Source organism: Panthera tigris, chromosome A2 (genome assembly GCF_018350195.1).
Source record: "Panthera tigris isolate Pti1 chromosome A2, P.tigris_Pti1_mat1.1, whole genome shotgun sequence".
In the NCBI taxonomy this organism is placed as follows: Eukaryota; Metazoa; Chordata; class Mammalia; order Carnivora; family Felidae; genus Panthera; species Panthera tigris.
The window spans coordinates 148,499,677-148,518,825 of NC_056661.1; the positions used below are offsets into that span (position 1 = coordinate 148,499,677).

The 19,149-nt window shown below is 40.4% G+C and overlaps 1 protein-coding gene across 3 annotated transcripts in view; it reads left to right on the forward strand.

Moving 5' to 3' along the window:
• The window catches only part of LRGUK (leucine rich repeats and guanylate kinase domain containing), a 108,683-nt gene extending 92,754 nt beyond the window's left edge, over positions 1–15,929 (forward strand). For all 3 annotated transcript variants that reach the window (XM_042972793.1, XM_042972798.1, XM_042972803.1), the window contains 4 exons: positions 2,652–2,740; positions 4,824–4,946; positions 11,666–11,817; positions 15,631–15,929. In XM_042972793.1, coding sequence (XP_042828727.1) covers positions 2,652–2,740; positions 4,824–4,946; positions 11,666–11,817; positions 15,631–15,776 — 510 coding nt within the window. In that variant the 3' untranslated portion in view covers positions 15,777–15,929. The remainder of the gene's footprint in view (positions 1–2,651; positions 2,741–4,823; positions 4,947–11,665; positions 11,818–15,630) is intronic.
• The last annotated feature ends 3,220 nt before the right edge of the window (positions 15,930–19,149 follow it).

Here is a 19,149-nt window from a genome sequence, read left to right on the forward strand (position 1 = left end):
CTAGAAAGTTTAAAAAAAATTTTTTTTAATGTTTATTTATTTTGAGAGAGACAGAGCTAGAGCAGGGGAGGGGCAGAGAGAGAGGGAGACACAGAATCCAAAGCAGGCTCCAGGCTCTGAGCTGTCAGCACAGAGCCTGACATGGGGCTCGAATCCACCAACCACGAGATCATGACCTGAGCCGAAGTCAGACGCTTAACCGACTGAGCCACCCAGGCGTCCCAAAAGTTTCTCATTTTTATGGGAAATTAGTTCTCTCAAACATTTATAAGGAAGCATGGTTCTTTCAAGTTGTATTAAAATATACAGCAGTCTTCTTTTAGGGGTTTTCTGGCTCTGTTCCCCTCCACCACTTTGGTCTAGATGTTCTCTTTTCTTTGTCTCTGTTTCCTCTGTCCTAACTAATTTTTATTCTGCTCCCATCAGCTTTTCTTTAGTGTGGAGTCCTGTCTTAGAAAAGAACCATAATGGGTCAGTGTCAAGAAGTCACAGTTGAAGGGCACCTGGGTGGCTCAGTTGGTTAAGCATCTGACTTCGGCTCCGGTCGTGATCTCACGATCTGTGAGTTCGAGCACCCCCTCGGGCTCTGTGCTGACAGCTCAGAGCCCAGAGCCTGCTTCAGAGTCTGTGTCTCCATCTCTTCTGCCCTCCCCCACTCTTGCTCTGTCTCTCTCAAAAATACACAAACATATAAAAACATTACAAAAAAGTCACAGTTGATCCAGCTCCTACGGGACTCACTGCAGACCCTTTATCCTTACCCACTACTGGAGTGAGAACGGGCCCCCCTGTATTCCAGCTGTGGCGCCCAATGGTGCTGCTTTTGTTTCCAGTGAATACTTTTGGCCATTTTGAAGTTCTCCTGTTCTCAGCTCTTTTAGTCCCCCTGTTGCTTCCTTTGGCTTCCTCTCACATGGACACTGGTACCGTGCGGTGTTGCGGCTATGATCACCTTTATTTAGGGGTTGTAGGGATATCTTGCCACCTAATTTTCTTGTAAATATTTTGATCTATTTTTTAGTTTGCTGTCTGCTTGCTGTAACTAGTTTTTGTGTGGGAATTCTGAAAGATCCAAACTGTGCTTCCACTGGTACTGTCATCTTCCTAGTCATGATATAATTTAAACCACTAATTAATATAGAAAAAAAATAAAGATGGTATAAAGCAAAACCACAATAGAAAATATATGTGCTGCTATAGAGATAATTTGAGGAAAAATAATAACAAAATAACCTGGGAGTGAATAGTACAGCAGAGTTGGTCCATATATAGTAATTTTATAGTAGTATGAAACAATTTAGGTGTATTTGTGGAGTTATTTAAGCAGTTTTCAAGGGTGTTTTTAGAATCACATCAACTTAACCCCTAAAAATCGATTCTTGAAGAATTCCCCCAAACACATGAAACCACTTGATGTGATGCTAGCCCCCAAGGCTAAACTAGGTGTTAGCCTGGAGGTATGGGCTCACAACCATGCCTTGGGCGTTATTCTTCCACTGGGATACTGGTTTGTTGTCATTTCCTATGAGATTTTAACGAAATATCAAGGTAGAGAGAAGGCTGGGAGTGACATTAAAGTCGAAACAGGTTTATTTCATAGTAAGTTTCTGCAAGCGAAGATGGCTGTTTAAACAAATGCTATTATAAATCCCTTTACAAATGGGTCTTTTATGTAAAACAAATAAGCACCTGCTAATCTATCTCTCCTGTAAATTAAGAATTTTATGTCAGATTTGCTTTAAGTGAGCAAATCCTGTAAATGGACGGTTGCTAAAAAGATCACACTCTGTTAGATAATCTGTATGTAGATACATGCACTATTTATAAACCAGCATGTGCTATCTTTTTTCTCCATCTTTTTATTTTTATTTCATTTTTAATTTTTTAATTTTTTTAATAAAGTTTATTTTGACAGGGAGAGAAAGAGAGCATGAGTGGGGGAGAGGCAGAGAGAGAGGGAGAGAGAGAATCCCAAGCAGTACCCACACTGTCAGCACAGAGCCCCATGCAGGGCTTGAACTCATGAACCGTGAGATCATGACCCGAGCCGAAATCAAGAGTCAGACACTTAACCAACTGAGCCGCCCAAGAGCCCCTTTTCTCCATCTTTTTAAATCCCCCTTTGCCACCAAAGTATAAATCTTTTGAATGTGGAGATTGTGTCTTTTATGTTTTTATATTCCCATCCAGTGGTTAAGTATATAATGATGGTGATGTGATGGTGAAACATGGGAGAAAGACCTCTTGCTTTGTCCTATTTCAGGGTCGTATTTAGCCCATCTGCTAACTACTCTGTGTGCCAAGATCTGGGAAGACTAAAGAGACAATAATAATATATATCCTTGAGAGATAATCTCATGGGAAAGATTAAAAAAATATGTATAAACATTAATAAGAAATTGCTACACTATTATTTAGATATCAAATAAAGTCGATACATTAAACTGTGGTCTTCATAAAACTATTTTTTATTTATAACTTCTTTTTCTTTCCACTGAACCAATACCAGTTGTTTATTTAGGCCTTCTTTCCCTTTTTCTTTCCACATATTTGACAATCTCTTGTAAGAAGACAGTGATTATGGGTACTTTTACCATCTGATGTATTTTTACCAGCAGTATAATTTTTTTCTCATCATATTTCTTGCCTAGGAAAGAGATTCTATAGAGAGACAATATGAGACAGCCCGGCAGGCCCTGATGGGAAAGATTCCTCCTCATCACACCGTTTTGTTTCAAAGGTAGCGATTTATCACATTTATTTACACCTGGGCATCTTTACCTTGATTCTCTAGGATCCAAATAGACCCCATGAATCCCAGATCATCGACCTAACCGGGGGCCTCTGTACTAAAGTAGATCCGGTGAATGAGTAGTAAACTGGTTCTATAAGTGGTATTTTCCTTTCATTTATATATTTTTAAAGAAAATGTAATATGTTCACAGCTCCTAGAAACTGATGGTTTTTTAAAAAATGGTATTTCAGGTGGAATTGAATACATATATCAGCCTTCACCAAAGCTGTTCATAACTGAAGGTTAATTATATCTTGCTGAATATCTTGTTCTCGTCCATCACGATTCTCAAAACAATAGTAATTAATTATTTGTGAAGTCATTTATTTAATGCATCCTCCCCATATTAAACTGCAAATTCCATGAGGGTGGGAATTATTGTCTCTATTAATCTATGAATTCTCAGTTCTTAATATGAAAGGTTTTATTTAGTTCATTCTGCATAGTAGTCTTTGTGATGTTATGGCTATAGTAATTACTGTACTACTAATTGTTGTGTATTAAGAGGCATATTTAGGCTTTAATATTTACTCAAAATGAATAACTAGGTCATGATGGCTATAAAATGTTTGCAATTTTCTCATTATGTTACAGGGTTGTTTTTTTTTTTAAGTAATGGTAGTCTCATTTAAAAAATTTTTTTAATGTTTATTTATTTTTGAGAGAGAGAGAAAGAGCATGAGCAGGGTAGGGGCAAAGAGAAAGGGAGACACAGAATCTGAAGCAGCTCCAGGCTCTGAGCTGTCAGCACAGAGCCCGACGAGGAACTCAAACTCACAAACCTGAGATCATGACCTGAGCCAAAGTCCGACACTTGACCTACTGAGCTACCAGGTGCCCCTTAATGTTACAGGTTTTGATATTCTGAATTCTCTTTTCTATGTCATTTTAGAAAATTTGAGAAATAAAGTGAAGTCCCTGTTTTCAGAAAGTTAGGAAGAACATTGACAAGACCTTAATTATAGCATTTAAAAAAGCTTTTTAGAATGCAGTGATTCAAGGAAGCAGAATAAAGAAGCCATTAAAAAAATTTTTTTTCAATTTCAGTTCTTTTCATTGTCTATAATTTTAAGCTGTGGAAAGTCTTCAACCAATATAAATGAAACCAAGTTTTGTCTATTTGTTACCTATCCAAAAAGTGTGATGAATTTTCTCCATCTTAGTAGGCTATCTTTGGATAATCTGGTTCAAAAGATTGGCTGTGCCGTATATATGGAGTTCTACTGAAGGGCCAGGGGGGTGATGGCCAGGAGGTAGGCAGTGTCCTCCAGAGCATCAAAACTGGGGTCTGTGTGACCTCTGACCAGCAGCAGGACCATGCTTATGAAAACACTGGGGATAGACAACTAAGCAGTTTGAAATATGAGCTCCAAATGGGTCATACTAGGACAGAGAGATGCTTTGAATTTGCATGCATTTATGTGCAATTGGCCTACTTTGCACACAGCAACTCTATTTAGCAAGTCTGAGGGGAATAGAGATGGGATTTTTTTCGCTGAAAATGGTTAATGATTCTTTCAAGTCACTCTGGGGAAACAGGCTAGTAGAGATGAAAAAATATTTCCGCTAAAGTTCAGTTGAGATTATAACATTAGCATTTTTAGAGATATTTTATTCTGGTATCATTTCAAAGCATTGGATTGTAAACAAAATTCAAAAATATCTATTTCAGTTTTAATAGCAGTTGATACATTGCTGGGCCTCACATAACAAATGGACTAGGATTTATAATAGAATGCGTAGAATACGTCCTATCAGTAGGAAGATAATTTGCTTATATTAGTGACTTAATGGATAAGGAAGATTCAAAACAATACAAATTTGCTTAATCTACAAATTAGAATAATAACGCTAGTGTTTTAAGACAAGCTCTGGAGTAAATGTTGCAGTTGGTATAGTACGTTGTTCCAAATAGATTTTATTAGCATTTGCATTTATGTGGATAACATTGGTCAGTATTTAGGTATTACATGTGTATATGTTTGGTATCATTACAAAATTCTTGCGGGTTTTCTTTTTCTGATTTCAGGGGTCTGGTACCAGCACCTATTATCAATAGTCTACATTATTTTACAGCTTTTGAATTACAGAAAAATTTTGACCTTTCTGAAGATTATTTTAAAACCCCCTTTGGACCATATTCTGAAAAGAGGTGAGTTGAGTTTTGTTGGATATAATTGGCTCTTTTCTGATGATTAGTTAAAATCATGGCACTCATCCCTAAGCCTCAGAGAAATCCTAAAACTGGGAAGCAGGGCCCCACCGTCCACTCTGGAATTTCAGAGGAGTAGATCCTGGCCCTCTAGGGAGGATACAGGCATATAACCTGTGTTCATACGGTTAAAAGCTTCTTTCTGGGATTTTGAATCTTAAGGGAGTGACACAAAGATGCAGGGCAGTTAGAGATCATTCAAGACACCAGTCGTGGAAGATCAAGCATCCATGGTGGAGTGCAAGCAGTGATGATCTACCAATCTCTTCCCATATTGAGACCTGGCTGTGAACTTGGTACCTGGCTTACCTTGGTTCCTGCCTGGGTTTTAGGTGTGATTTCTCCATTTTCCATTAAGTCTATAAACTATGCAATAGCTTTTCAATAACTCTCTTTTAAATATTAAAATTAGCCAGAGTTGGTGTTTGTAATCTGCAATCAACATCTCTGATTAATGTAGTGCTGTGTTTCTAAATGTTTACCAGCCGACGTCTAACATTAAAGGAAAAGGGGGGCATTTCAGGGTTCCATTGCTTAATGTGTCAAAGTGTGGTTCAAAAGCTGAATATGTGTTAAGGTGAAGACTACATATAGACCACAGCAGACACTCCCCCACTGAATTCAATGCTTGGCCTTAGCAAGCATTCTATTTAATATTCTGTAATAGACAGAATAAAGCTGCTTCTTCAGCCACGTCTATTTCTACAATTGACCATCTCTCCATAGGTCTTGAATCCAAACTTCCCAAGCAAAGATCTGGCTGGTTGGGTCAATAACCACCTGGCAGGGGTACCACTCTTGAATAGAGATCTGTAGGAAATAAGCTGGTCTACACATTGGTTGCACCTATATCAAGCACCCACCCTTTATCCGATTATCTGTGGCTGGGCCAGACAGACCAATGACAGAGAACCAAGTAGAGAACTCTTCAGACGGGGTGTGTGGGTTTGGCAGTCTCTCTGGAGTGTCTGAGTACATGCAATGTATAGACAAGAAATGTGATGGGAACGAAGTGCACTAAAACATTAACAGTGGGTATTTCTCTAAGATTATCAGTTATTTTTATTTTCTTCTTATCCTTTTTCTGTACCTTCTAAATTGTGTGCACTGGATATGTATTTTATATTTATATCCTAAAAAGACTATTAAGAATCCATGATGATTTGATGAAGTATTTCGTCAGTGGAAAAAATTGGCCCATTACACACGATTAAGTTTCTCACATGTTAAAACAAATGTTAGTTAAGGTATAAGGAGTTAAATACAAATCAATGCCTATGATATAATAAGTGTTGAAATTGAAATGCATATGTATATCCAACATAATTAGGTTTAAAGATATTCATGCGTATGTATAGGAAAAAAAATACTGAAAATATCCGAACAGTATCTTCTGGTGATGAGATTATGACCAATTTTTATTTTCTTTGTTCTTCTCCCTTATTTTCAATGGTGAACACTTAATCAATTTTGAAGTATTAATATAACTTTAAAAAGTTATTTTAAAACTCTGCCCACAGCAAAGGATATTTTATAAGGGCATGTATCATGATAAGAATGACAGTTTAAAGAATGAGTGATGTTTTCCTTTATTTCTGAGTTCTATTGTTGTACCATTTGGATGTCCTTTCATAAGCTTGATGATGAAAAACAACCATCCCTTCTAAATGGTTCCTCCAAGCCTATACATTTCGCTAGATACTGGGGACCTAGTATTATGATTAGCAAGTTAACTTTTCTTTGATAGTGTTGAAACTGTGGATCTGTGAGGATTTATTCAAGCTCTGAAGTTTTAGTGCACTAGGTTGATGAGAATCCAGTGAGAAAGAGAAGGTCTTAGTTCAGGCGGCTGTAACAAATTACTGTAGACTGGGTTGCTTGAACAACAGATATTCATTTCTCACGCTTCTGGGTGCTAAGCAGTCTGAGATCGGGGACCAGCATCGTCACATTCTGGGAAGGGTCCTCTTCCTGGTTTGCAGATGGCCACCGTCTTGCCTCTTCCTTACGTGGTGGAGAGCAGAGAGAGGAAGCAAGAGCTCTTGTGTCTCTTCTTATTTAGGGCTCTGATCCAATTCCTCACAAACTCCGGCAGGTCCCACCCCCACCCCACCCCAAAATCATCTTATTGGCATTAGGATTTCAACATATGAATTGAAGGGAGGGGAGTGGACACGTTCAGACCATGACAGAGAGAGAAAAAGAGTACTTAACAGGCTGCACTGGGCTTATTCATCGTCTGTCCCCCAGGTGAAAAGGGTGGGTCAGGCCTACCCTCAAGTCTGAATGTTCACTTGTGGTAATAGACGTGTGTCTTTCAACTCTGATATTTCTTTATACTTCTTTTACATCTGTCTTTCAAAGCATTTTCATTTAATGCTTTCTTTGATACAAAGGAAGAGTAATTGTTGAGAGACAGAACTTGCTCTGTAACCCCCCCCCCTTTTTTTTTTAAAGGTTTACTTGTGTTTAAGCTCCATGGCCAACATGGAGCCCAGCATGGAGCCCAATGTGGGGCTTGAACTTACAACCCTGTAAGTTGAACTTACAACTCAAGACCTGAGCTGAGATCAAGAGTCAGACGCTTAACCAACTGAGCCACCCAGGTGCCCCTGGTGTGTGCTTTAAATGCACACATACTCTTTTTCAAAAATAAGAGACCAAAACATGTGTTATGGGTTGAATTGTGTCCTGCCTCCCACCAAATTTACCTGCTGGATTCCTAACCCCCTCAGAATGTGACCTTACTTGGAAATATGGTTGTTGAAGATGTAATTTGTTAAGATAAGGTCATACTGGAGTAAGGTAGACCCCTAATGCAATATGGCCACATAAAAAGGAGAAATTTGACACAGACATACACACAGAAGAGTGCTTGGGTGATGTAGAAGCCCAGGAACACCAGATTGCCAGAAAACCACCAGAAGCTAGAAGAAAGGCCTAGAATTCTTTGTCACAGCCCTCAGAAGGAACCAGTCCTATTGATACCTTGATCTTGAGACTTTTAGACTCTAGGACTGTGAGACAATGCATTTCAGCCACTCAGTTCACAGTATGTTGTTACAACAGCCCTAACAAACTAATATGATATGTATTAAAAATCCATGTGATGTGTTTCTTGATATTTTCTTTCTGTGCTTCCTTCAACTTACTACATTTGTATTACTTTAGAGATTTGGCCATAAGATCTATGGATTATTGTGTTTTTTCCTAAAAGAAGGAAGAATATCTTTATGCTTCTATAGTTTGGAGTAGAAGATCTAGCCTATAAAACATAAATGCATCTAACATTGTGTTTAGGAGAACAATACTCAGTTTATTATACTTCTAGACAGAAGCGCCCAAACAGGGTTAATAATGGCACTTGCCCACTGCAAGAGGAAAGAACTGCTCAGTCACTGGGAAATCCAAAAATATTGATCTCAATTCTTTAGGGAGTGCTTCTTAGATAAGCTCAGTTACCTTATGTGGGAGCAAGAGATTGGAAAACAAAGTCTTGTAGGAGCATGGGTATCTACCTGAAGGGGGACTAGTATTCTGTGAAGGGATTCCAAAAACTGTTGTCTAACAAAAAAAGACAAACCCAAGAACTCAGTCCAAGCTGATAAGAGAGACCTGCTCCTTCAAACAAAGAGTTCAACTTTTCTATCTGTTGATAACAAGTACCCAACACTTCTAAGCAGAACTCTGGCTGCAGGTACATTGCTTCATCCTGGACTGTCTCTGCCTGGGAACGTTGGGGCCATCTAGCCCCAGCTGTGGTTTGAAAGGTTAAGCAGAAGGCCGGTGTCTGTGCCCAGGGTGGGAAAGCTGATTTTGGATTCCAGCCGTGGACTACCACCCAAGTGCTACAGCCTCTGCTTGCCATTCAAACATAACACAGACAGCATGAGTGTCCTCACATTGGACGTGTCCCTCAGTATGCCTACGTCACCCACTACATTTCCTCCTGGGTCAAGGACACACCCAGGCAACTAATTGGACTGCGCTTCCTAGGAAGGGGGCCTTGAACTCCTGGGGACACCTCATTAAAACTCGCTTCTACACTTTTGATCTCTGCTACTATCATAATATCACCCTGGTAGACAGAGACACCCTCATTAAATGACAAGCTTTGTCCTGAATAGACCCAATTTGCGTCAGCCTTTGCTACTACCAGATGTGAACGTAAGTTAAATGTGACGTGTGAATGAGTGGAGGTCACCCTGAATTTGACATTTGATCCTAGAAATGTACTTCTGTGCTAAGATAGTAGTTATCACATTGGAACTGCAGAGAAGAAAGCATAATCATGGCCAATTACCAGGCTCTGCAGTAAATAATTACCTACTAGTTTTCAACATTTTATTTATTTTTTAGGGTTTTTTTTAAGTTTATTTTATTTTGAGAGAGAGAGAGAGAGAGAGAGTGTGTGTGTGTGTGTGTGTGTGTGTGTGTGTGTGTGTGTGTGTGTGTGTGTGAGCGAGCATGAGCTGGGGAGGGGCAGAGAGAGGGAGAATCCCAAGCAGGCTTATGCTTTTGGCATGGAGATCGACTCAGGGCTTGAACCCACAAACCATGAACTCGTGACCTGAGCCGAAATCAAGAATCTGAAGCTTAACCGACTGAGCCACCCAGGCTCCCCTCAACATTTTAAATTGTTCTTTGGCTAAATCATAAAAATACAAAACTATGAGTATAAAACTTCATCTCATTAACATTGGCAGTGAAACGTAGAGCTCTAATGACAGTTGAGGAGGTGGGGTGGAAAGTTAATATGCATCATCTGTTGTTGATGGAACAAGAAAATGGAGATTTTAAATTCAGTACATGGAGATGTAGTTCTGACAGACGGGAGAAGTGAAAATAGTGGTAGAGCTATTTGGGGGGAAAATAGGGGAAAGGATGAATCCTTTCCGATCATAGCAGAAATCCGTATCTGCCAAAGATAAGTTTAAAACCAGTAAGTCAAAAGAGGTCAGTAACATTTAGCAATAAGATTATTGTCAGAATATCTAAAAACAGACATGGTTAGAAATGGTTGGCTCTCAGGAGAGTAAAAGTGATATCGGGAGAGGTAGGGCTTGGATTGTCGCTTTTTATTATAAGTCCTTCTGTATGATATCACTTAGTTTTAATTATATGTATATACAGTTGACCCATGAACAACACAGGTTTGAACTACATGGGCCCATTTATATATGGATTATTTGCAGTACAGTATACTGCACTGTAAAAGTGTTTTCTCTTTCTTACTAGCTTCTTTTTAATTTTTTTCAATATTTATTTTTAAGAGAGAACGTGAGCAGGGGAGAGGTAGAAAGAGAGGGAGACACAGAATTTGAAGCGGGCTTCAGGCTCTGAGCTGTCATCACAGAGCCGGACGTGGGGCTTGAACTCACAGACCACGGATCATGACCTGAGCCGAAGTCGGACGTTTAACCGACCGAGCCACCCCGGGCACCCCATAATTTTCTTAATAACCTTTACTCTATGTTCCTTTATTGGAAGAGTAAGAATGCAGTTCATAATACATAAAACCTACAAATTATGTGCTCATCAACTGTTGGTGTTATCAGTAAGGTTTCCAGTCAATAGTAAGCTGTGAGTAGTTAAGTTTTTGTGGAGTTAAAAGTTATGCATGGATTTTCGACCGCACTGAGGGTCAGCACCCCTAACCCTCACATTGTTCAAGGGTCAGCTGTAGTAAGTTGCTTAAAATGTTAAGGAAATGTTTTTGGAGAAATAAGGAAAAAAATGAGGACAAGATGAGTACATTTTGACTTTATAAGCATTTCAAGTTTCTCTAGGTCCAAAACAAATGTAAAAGGGAAACAGCAAACTCTTTAAAATATAACACAAGTGTTAACATTCAATCTGTAGAATTCACGCAAATTGATATGGCAAACAGGAAGATAGATCATCCAAAGATCAATGAGGAGAAGACAGTTTACAAATGACAGGAGACAAACTAATTCACAAATGGATAAATTTTAAAATTCAGAAAGACTGTTGAATCTTGGTGGGAACAAAGCAGCAAAGCCCAGCTACGTCCCAGTGCTCTGCATGTTGAGCCCCTCCCCTCCCCTCCATGGACCTGCCTCCCCTGGGAGGAAGCCAAGAAGCAGGCGAACCCCAAATGGGGGTAACCTGGTGGCAGGATGTGCACTGGCCCAAAGACAGGAACATCGGACACCCCAATCCCACCCAACCTTATCCTGGAAAGGGCAACAAAATCACAGCCCCCCAAAACTAGCATTGGGTGTGCCCATTGCGTGATCCAGATCAGGCCCCCTAATACACTTTCATTTCCTCTATCCTTGAAGTAGCAGGAGCCGCCATATACAAACTGCACTTGATTCCGAAGCCCTAGCAATTAGTATCTGTGTCTTGCTCATCTTGTGAACACCCCAGCATCCACCACGATGCCTTGCTCTTAACAGGTGTTCGGTTATGTTTGTAGATTGTAGAAGTTTATGCTAATATGCGCAGTGTTTCCTCTGTCCGCTGCCATCTAGTTCCTCCTACTACAGGTACCGCTGAAAATTTTAGCTCGACAGGGACGTACACCGACTACTGAAAGGACCCAGTAACGGTAACCCAGTGAAGCCACAGGCATAGATTGTATGGCCCTTGGTAGTTTCTCATCTCAAAGATATCATTCACTTTTCATTTTTCAGTGGCAAGGAGTCCCACATCATCAAGAGCTATTCTACATTATTTCGTGCCTATCCGTGGTCCAAAGAAATGTCTTTTCAGCCTCCAGAGGGCAGCATTTGTTCATACGTAGGATCAGGAATAAGCGAAAGTGAGGCAGATGAGACCCTAAAAGGTATTTTACATATGGTTCTCATATAAATATTAATGTTATAATTATATCTATTTCCCATTGTTTCCTGCTTTTTTTTTTAATTAAGTGAGTGTTTTAAGTCAGAATCTCTCCTCTGAGGTGGACTGGGTTTTTGTCTCCCATTGTTAGAGATGAGAAACAAAGTTCAGAAAGGTCGGGAATATGTCCAGGGTCACTTAGGCTACTCACAATGGGCTTAGAATACACTGCCCGCAAGGGTCTTCTGGGGCCAAGGGGCCTGTGCTCTCTGCGGCAGGGCTTTGATGACTTAGGCCTCTTTCAGCGAAGGTGAAGAAAAACCTGGAAGATTTCAGATTGCCGGCCCATCTCCTGCTCTGGGAACCTGGCAGAATCCCGATGGTTTTAGATTTTAAGGCTCTGGCCTACCCACGTCACCCCGTCTGTGCCCCTTCCTCCTCAACACACATGTGAACGGGTATCTCCAGGCACCAACAAGACGGGCGTTGCCTTTTCGTCTGTGGGCATAGCAGCAGTGTTCGTGAATGACAGCGAGTAAAGACCCTGAACGGTGCGAGGAGACTGAAGGGCTAGAGGGGATGTGAAAAAGGGAGAGAGTAACCCAGGGTTGGGATAGAAGGCTATACTCTGTGAGCAGCAGATAGGGCCGTGAGTACACTGGGGGATTCTGGAGGACCTGCAAGCTGGCACGGGGCCGCCCTTTGTAGCCCGGGGTAGGTGGCCAAGTTCTGCCTGAGCCCAGAAGAAAGCCCTCTGGATGTGGTGTGAGAAAGAAGTGAAGTGCTAGATACCAGGCATTATGATTATAACGTTGTACGCACACGAGCAGAAGATTGTGGTAATTTTCTGCGGGATGGTGTCTGGAGATTTCTTTTGTTCCTTTGAATGGGCCATGTTTTCCTCTTTCTTTATGTGCCACGTGATCTTCGGTTGAAAACTGAGCATTTGAAAAAACAGCCACCTCTCCAACTCCGCACATGGCACTGAGGGCCGGAGAAGACCGTCACTAATTAGCAGGGCGTGTTCTGAGCCCGGGGTCAGCCCAGTGTGAAGGCTTATGGTCTTTCCAGTCCTTTTCCGGGCATGTACCTTTCCCGGACCAGTGTGTGTACTTTTTTTCCAATTCTCCGCTGTACACAGGTACTGTTTCAAGTCTTAATTTCCCTCGCCCCTTAAGAGTCTCACCCCAGCTTCTTCTTGGGCCTAATGAAGATGTTCTATTATATTCTTCAAGTAGTAATTTCTTACGCTAGGCGTACGTGGGTCTGTCTTCCCCACGACCACCTTGTGGGTTTTAACTAGCCATGCCCACTGCTTCCTGAAGCTTCACCTGTGTGAGATCTGCCAAAAAGCTGTGCCACTTTTGGCCCTCTGAAACCCGAGTTAGGTGACCCAGACAGGTCAGAACATTGGTCTACTCTCTCTTTTTCGCAGGAGGAGGGTGGGACAAAGGTGAATTAAAACAAACAGACCAACCTTGAAATTTCCTACTGGGGTGTGTGTGTGTGTGTGTGTGTGTGTGTGTGTGTGTGTGTTGGTGGGGGCAGGCAGAGAGAAAGAGAGGGGGAGAGAGAGAATCCCAAGCAGGCTCTGTGGTGTCAACACGGAACCCAAGTCGGAGCAGAATCCCACAAAACTTGAGATCATGACCTGAGCTGAAAGTAAGAGTCAGACACTTAACCGAATAAGCCACCTAGGTGCCCCCCTCCTGCTTTTAATGCGGCTTTTTTCTTGGCTGGGCATTCACTTGCTTGCTATGGCTCTTCCACTGATTTCCAGAGCTCCTACAGGGTTGTTTTCGTTCGTCTTGTCGGTCAGTGTTTGCACGGGAGAACAAGGGCCTGGAGCTTCCCAGCCTGCCATCTTGCCATTGTCTCTCTGGGGTGGTCTTCTTAGCAATACATCACACGACTGGTTCTGGGTCACTTAAGCTCTCATATCTTTTCCACACAAACTGCCAAACCAGGTTTCCATCATCTAATCAATCTATCTATCTAATCTATTTTTTTCTTACGTGGATGCAACTTCTATTTTCATCTTTTTATAATCTTGGTCTCAGTCCCACATTTTAGTTTAATTAGATCATTTTGGATATTGATTCATCTTCCATATTTATTACTTCATGGGTTTCTGTAAAACCAGCATGTTTGCTCTCTATGCCTTTGTCATAGTCTCTGTCAACAATAGGATCCAGGACTTGGCCAAGGGTAGTGCCCTGTGACAAGTGTCTGGAGACTCAATTCTACTTGGCATGTGATTCCTAATCATATCTCTCTAGTGTCTTTATGTGAGAAACTTTGATATATGCCTTGCAGAAATTAAGACAGACTATCTCAGTGGTGTTTTCTAACTCAGAGGTCAGCAAGTTTTCTGTAAAGGATCAGACTTTTCTGCAAGCACTAAACCCTCCCGTTGTGGTGTGAGAGCAGCCATGGACAGTATGGACCAAACTAATGGTCATGGGCTGGGTTCCAATAACTTTATTTGCTAAAACATACTGCAGATCTATGGGCTATAAATATATTGACCCCTGCCCAAGTAAAAGGGAAATTAAGTTAATTTGAAATAATTGGTTTTTTTTGCAAATCCCTTCCAGCACTTACTACTCACTCTGGTATTTTCTAAATGCACCAACCATTTCTTGCATAAACTTGAGGTTATGCTTAAGGTTTAAAGTCAAGTGTACTGGTTTATAAATCCTGGTTCCTTCCCATTTTAAAAATGGCAATGTTATTTGTCTCCAATACTTTTCTCACTATTCCTGCATTCTTTGAGACCAAACACTCCAAAAGCACTTCTGGAGTTATTTCAGCACCGTGGGATACAACTTACCTGCGTGTAGAAATGTGAACTGATTTAGAAAGGAGGCTTCTTCTACTGTCTTCTTTCTTCTTCAGGGCCTTTCTTCTCTTGAGATGTTTTTGTCACCCTTTCCAGTTTAAAAAAATACCTCCACATAGGCGGAGAGGGGGCGGCGGTATGTGGGGAAGAAGAAGAAACAGCAAACAAGGAGGGAGGTTTCCGGGGTTTTTTTTGTTTTTTTTTTGGTCCTCTGCTAACATAATATCTCAGAGAGCATGACATTCTTGCTGTGAATATACCTTAAAAAGGCCCATTTCCCTTCAGTGATTCAGATTGCTTCCATATGCCCCATAGATAGTCTTCTTGATCTTTTGGTATAGATCACACCATTTTTCTCACTCTGTAGAATACCGTGCTTCACTTTCTCAATCCCCACTATGCTGCTTCTCCCCAGTGAAAATTCAGCTTCCTCGGCCAGCAGCCACCATGCTCAACCTTCAGTCTCTATCTTCCAAAGTCCTCTTGCTTCCCACAGTCTCCAGTGGAACCTAGCTCCGTGGCCCATCCTTGGTGTCTTCATCCTTGGTGAACAGACCAACCTTAGAGCACAGTATATGAGATTTTACTAGGAAGGACTTCAGGGTATATAGGTGCATGTCTGCATTTGTATGTCTGTGCCAAGTCTGGTTAAGAATGATTGTAAAAGAATATGATGCCAGGCAGTGTTACAGAGGGTATGAGCAGGATACAAGAGTAGCATAGGAATTACTTGCTTTGGCAACCTTCTGATCATTGGGCAAGTCTACACAACCTCAGTCTCGTCTAACCATGCACAGGGTATATGTTAAAACTCTGATTTTTTATTGCTTGGATATCATTTGTTCCCTGTAGTTTGTTTTGAATTAACTCTAAACAATATTGTGGTGCTTACAACATTGCAATGTTTATTTTCTTTTGTTTAGTGTACCAAGAGGTTAACTACATGTACTGTCTTTTTTTCTTAATGTTTTACAGTGCTACGTAAACAGTCATTTCCACATGAAAAAGCGTCTGTCGAACACAGAAGACACATGATGACCTCAGTTGTCAGTCAACCAGGTCTCAACACCAAACTCATCCTCCCTCCAATCCCTCAGGGCTGCAAGTGGACCAGTGGTTGACATTTGATCTTAACACGTAAAACTTGTTCTGATCATGTCCAGTCCCTTTGTCTTACCTGGCCATGGATCCTGTTTCCCACTCAACCAATTACCTACAAAAGAATGTTCTGTATGCCTTAATTCTCTCAATCAATTTCTTTTGTGATTCTCTGAGTAGTGTCTTTTTTTTCATGTAAATTATTTATTCTTAGCTTTTAGAAATGTAATTTCAGTTTTTCTCCTAAGCTGTTAATGATTTCTCCAGCTGCTTCCTGCTCTGAAACATCAGGTGGCAAAATCTCCCAAGATCTCTGCATTGCTATGTACATAGTGATTTTTGGATATATCCAACTGGGATTCTGCTTTTGAAATTTCAATGCGCCCATTTAGAACATTAGTGTATACTCTAGGGGGATTGAAATATTTTGTTCTTCTGATTATGAAAGTGTTGTAGAGTTCCATTTAACTTATGACCAATAGGATATCGACTGCATCTCTCAAAGGGAATTAATTCATGTCTTTTTCATGGTTCATGGTTCTTGACTTGCTTTAGCAATATGAAGGAATAAGAACTATCATATATTTATTTTAGTTCACCCTTTCCTTACTCTGATTATGTGCTTCTCGTCATTAGACATATTTCTAAACAATTTTCATCATATGTATAGTTTCACTACCTACTGTTTGCAGCAAAAAGAAAGAAAGAAAAAAAAAGAAAAACAACAACAACAACAAAACACTGGGTACTTATAGATAAGGCTAGTATTCAGCTGATATGTGCCAGTAAGATTATCCTGGTTCATAAAACATTGAAACATATCTTTGGATTGGTATATTGTCTCCTCTCTGAATCCTCTGTACATGATGATTCATGGGAACAGGAGCTTTCATATAGTACTATACTATTTGTTACATACTTAAAATACCAAAAACCCTCTAATGACTTCCCTTTTAAAAATATCAAAACCCCCTTTAATAACCCTTTCTCCCATTATCACATTTGGATGTGACATGATTTGCTGTTGGCATCTGTCTTCCACCTAGCCCTAAGCAGTCTCAACAGAAGCCGCTTGAAGTTCTTTTCTGGCTTGGTGGGAAGGGACAGGAGTGGGGTGGGAGGGAAGGGCAGAACGTGAAGAAAAGGACAGGCTGAGCAGGAAAAGGGAGTCAATCCTCTCTGAAGAAGTAAGGAGGGAGAGCGTGGGATATTTTAATGTTCACCAGGATCATCTAATCTTTTAAAAAGTTATTATGAAATATTTTAGACATACCAGAAGATATAAAAATAATAGTTCCAATTTCAGACAACATGGAGGAGATGTACTTGTCCCTATTTCTTCCACAAAGTACAGTCAAATCCTAGAAATTGTATCTAAAACAAACATTAGGAGATGGAGAGGTGGATGGAAGAAGGCAGATGAGCTGCGGAGCCTGGGGCCTGAGTAACACACAGTGGTAAGTTCCTTGGGTTTCTTTTTCTTTTCTTTTTTTCTTTTTCTTTTTTTTTTTTAAGCTCAAATATCCTGAACTGGGTGCTGGAGAAGCTACAATCCCAAAACATTAATGGTAAAGACAACAAAAGCTCCAGCAAAAAGCTCCCTCTCTCTAGCTAAAGGACTAGGACACAGGTAGCCTAGCAAGACAGAAAACTTTTAGACAGTAACTGCCTACTTTAGTCTAACACCCTGGATAAAACTGTGGCCCCACCCTTACTCCCTACCCTGTAAGCAAAGGCTTCTCTGGCTATAATGAGGCTCCTCTCCTCCCTGCTGTGATAATGTCAGAGAAGTTCTTTTGGGCAGCCAGCCCTTGCATGACTACCCAATATTAATGAGAGCCACCTCCCACAGTGTCATTGAAGGTCATATAGGGACCTGGACTTCCATTCCCTACATTATAGTAATGAGGCACTTCTTTCCCTTCCCAGGAGGATAGTATCAGAGAAGGTCCTGTGGATATCCAGGACTTTTACCACTGATCTGTCTTCTTGCACCATCAGTGGAGGAGGCTATGTGGAGAACAGTAAAGAGTGCCCTCCTCCTCTAAGCCAAGGTGGTGTCACTGGAGGCCTAGTGGGGACCCTAAACTTCTACCCCCGCCCCCCAGTATCAATAAGGCATAATTCCCCCTTTTCCACCCTAAGTGTCAAGAGAGGCCAAGTAGAGAGTTTAGACTTCCACGTCCACTTGGCAGGAATGAGTCATGGTGTCAGAGAAGGTCTGCTGAGACAGATTTAAATAGGATGCAGACTCTCATAACATACTGTCCCAAATGTCCAAGAATCAAGAAAACTTCAACCTGAATGAGAAAATAGAATCAACATATGTGAATGCCAAGGTGAAACAGACGCTGGAATGATCTGGTGGATTTTCAAGCAGCTACCATGTAACTGCTTCAAGAAGGAAGCACTTATAAACATTGGAAAAAATGAAAAAGACTATTTCAGCAAAGAAATAGAAAATCTTAACAAATAAATGGAAGGTATAAAGAAGAACCAAACGGAAATTTTATACCTGAACAACACAGTAACTCACTGGATGGACTCAACAGTAAAATTGAAAGGATGGAGGTGAAAAACATTCAGTGAACTTGAAGACAGAGCAATTGAAGTTACCTGATCTGCACAACAGGAAGAAAATAGACTAAAAGATACAATGAACCCCAGGGACCTGTAGGACTACATGAAAAGATCTAATGTTTATGTCATTAGAGATCCAGGAGCAAAAAAGTGTATGGGGCTAAAAAAGTATTCAAACAAATAATGACTGAAAATTCCCCAAATTTGGCAAGAGCTAAAAATCTACAAATTCTAGAAGATGATGAAACCCAGACAGGATAACCCAAATAAATTTGCAACAAGGCACATCATAATAAAACTTTTGAAAACTAAGGACAAAGGAAAATATCTTAAAGCAATGAGAGAGAAAACATATCTTACTTATAGGGAAATAACAAGTCAAATAATAGTGGATTTCTCATTAGAAATCACAGTACCACCAGAAACCATGGAAGTGGATCAACATTTGCTAGTGCTAAAAGGGAAAAACCCATCAATCTAAAATTCTATATTTAGTGAAAATGTCCTTTAGGAAGAAAGAGAAATCAAGACATTCTCAGGTGAAGAAAAATGAAGAGACTATGTTGCCAGCAGACCTATCCTAAAAGAAAAGCTAAAGAAAATTCTTGAAACAATGAAAATGATAAAAGGAAAGTTGGAACACCAGGAAGGAAAAAGGAACAATAGAAAGAGTAAAAATAAGGATAGATGCAATAGAAGTTTCTTCTCATCTTGAGTATTCTAAATTAGGTTTGATGATTGAGGAAAAATGATAACATCTGATGTGGTTCCCAGTATATGTAGAAGTTATGTGTAATTTAAGGCAACTGTAAACAG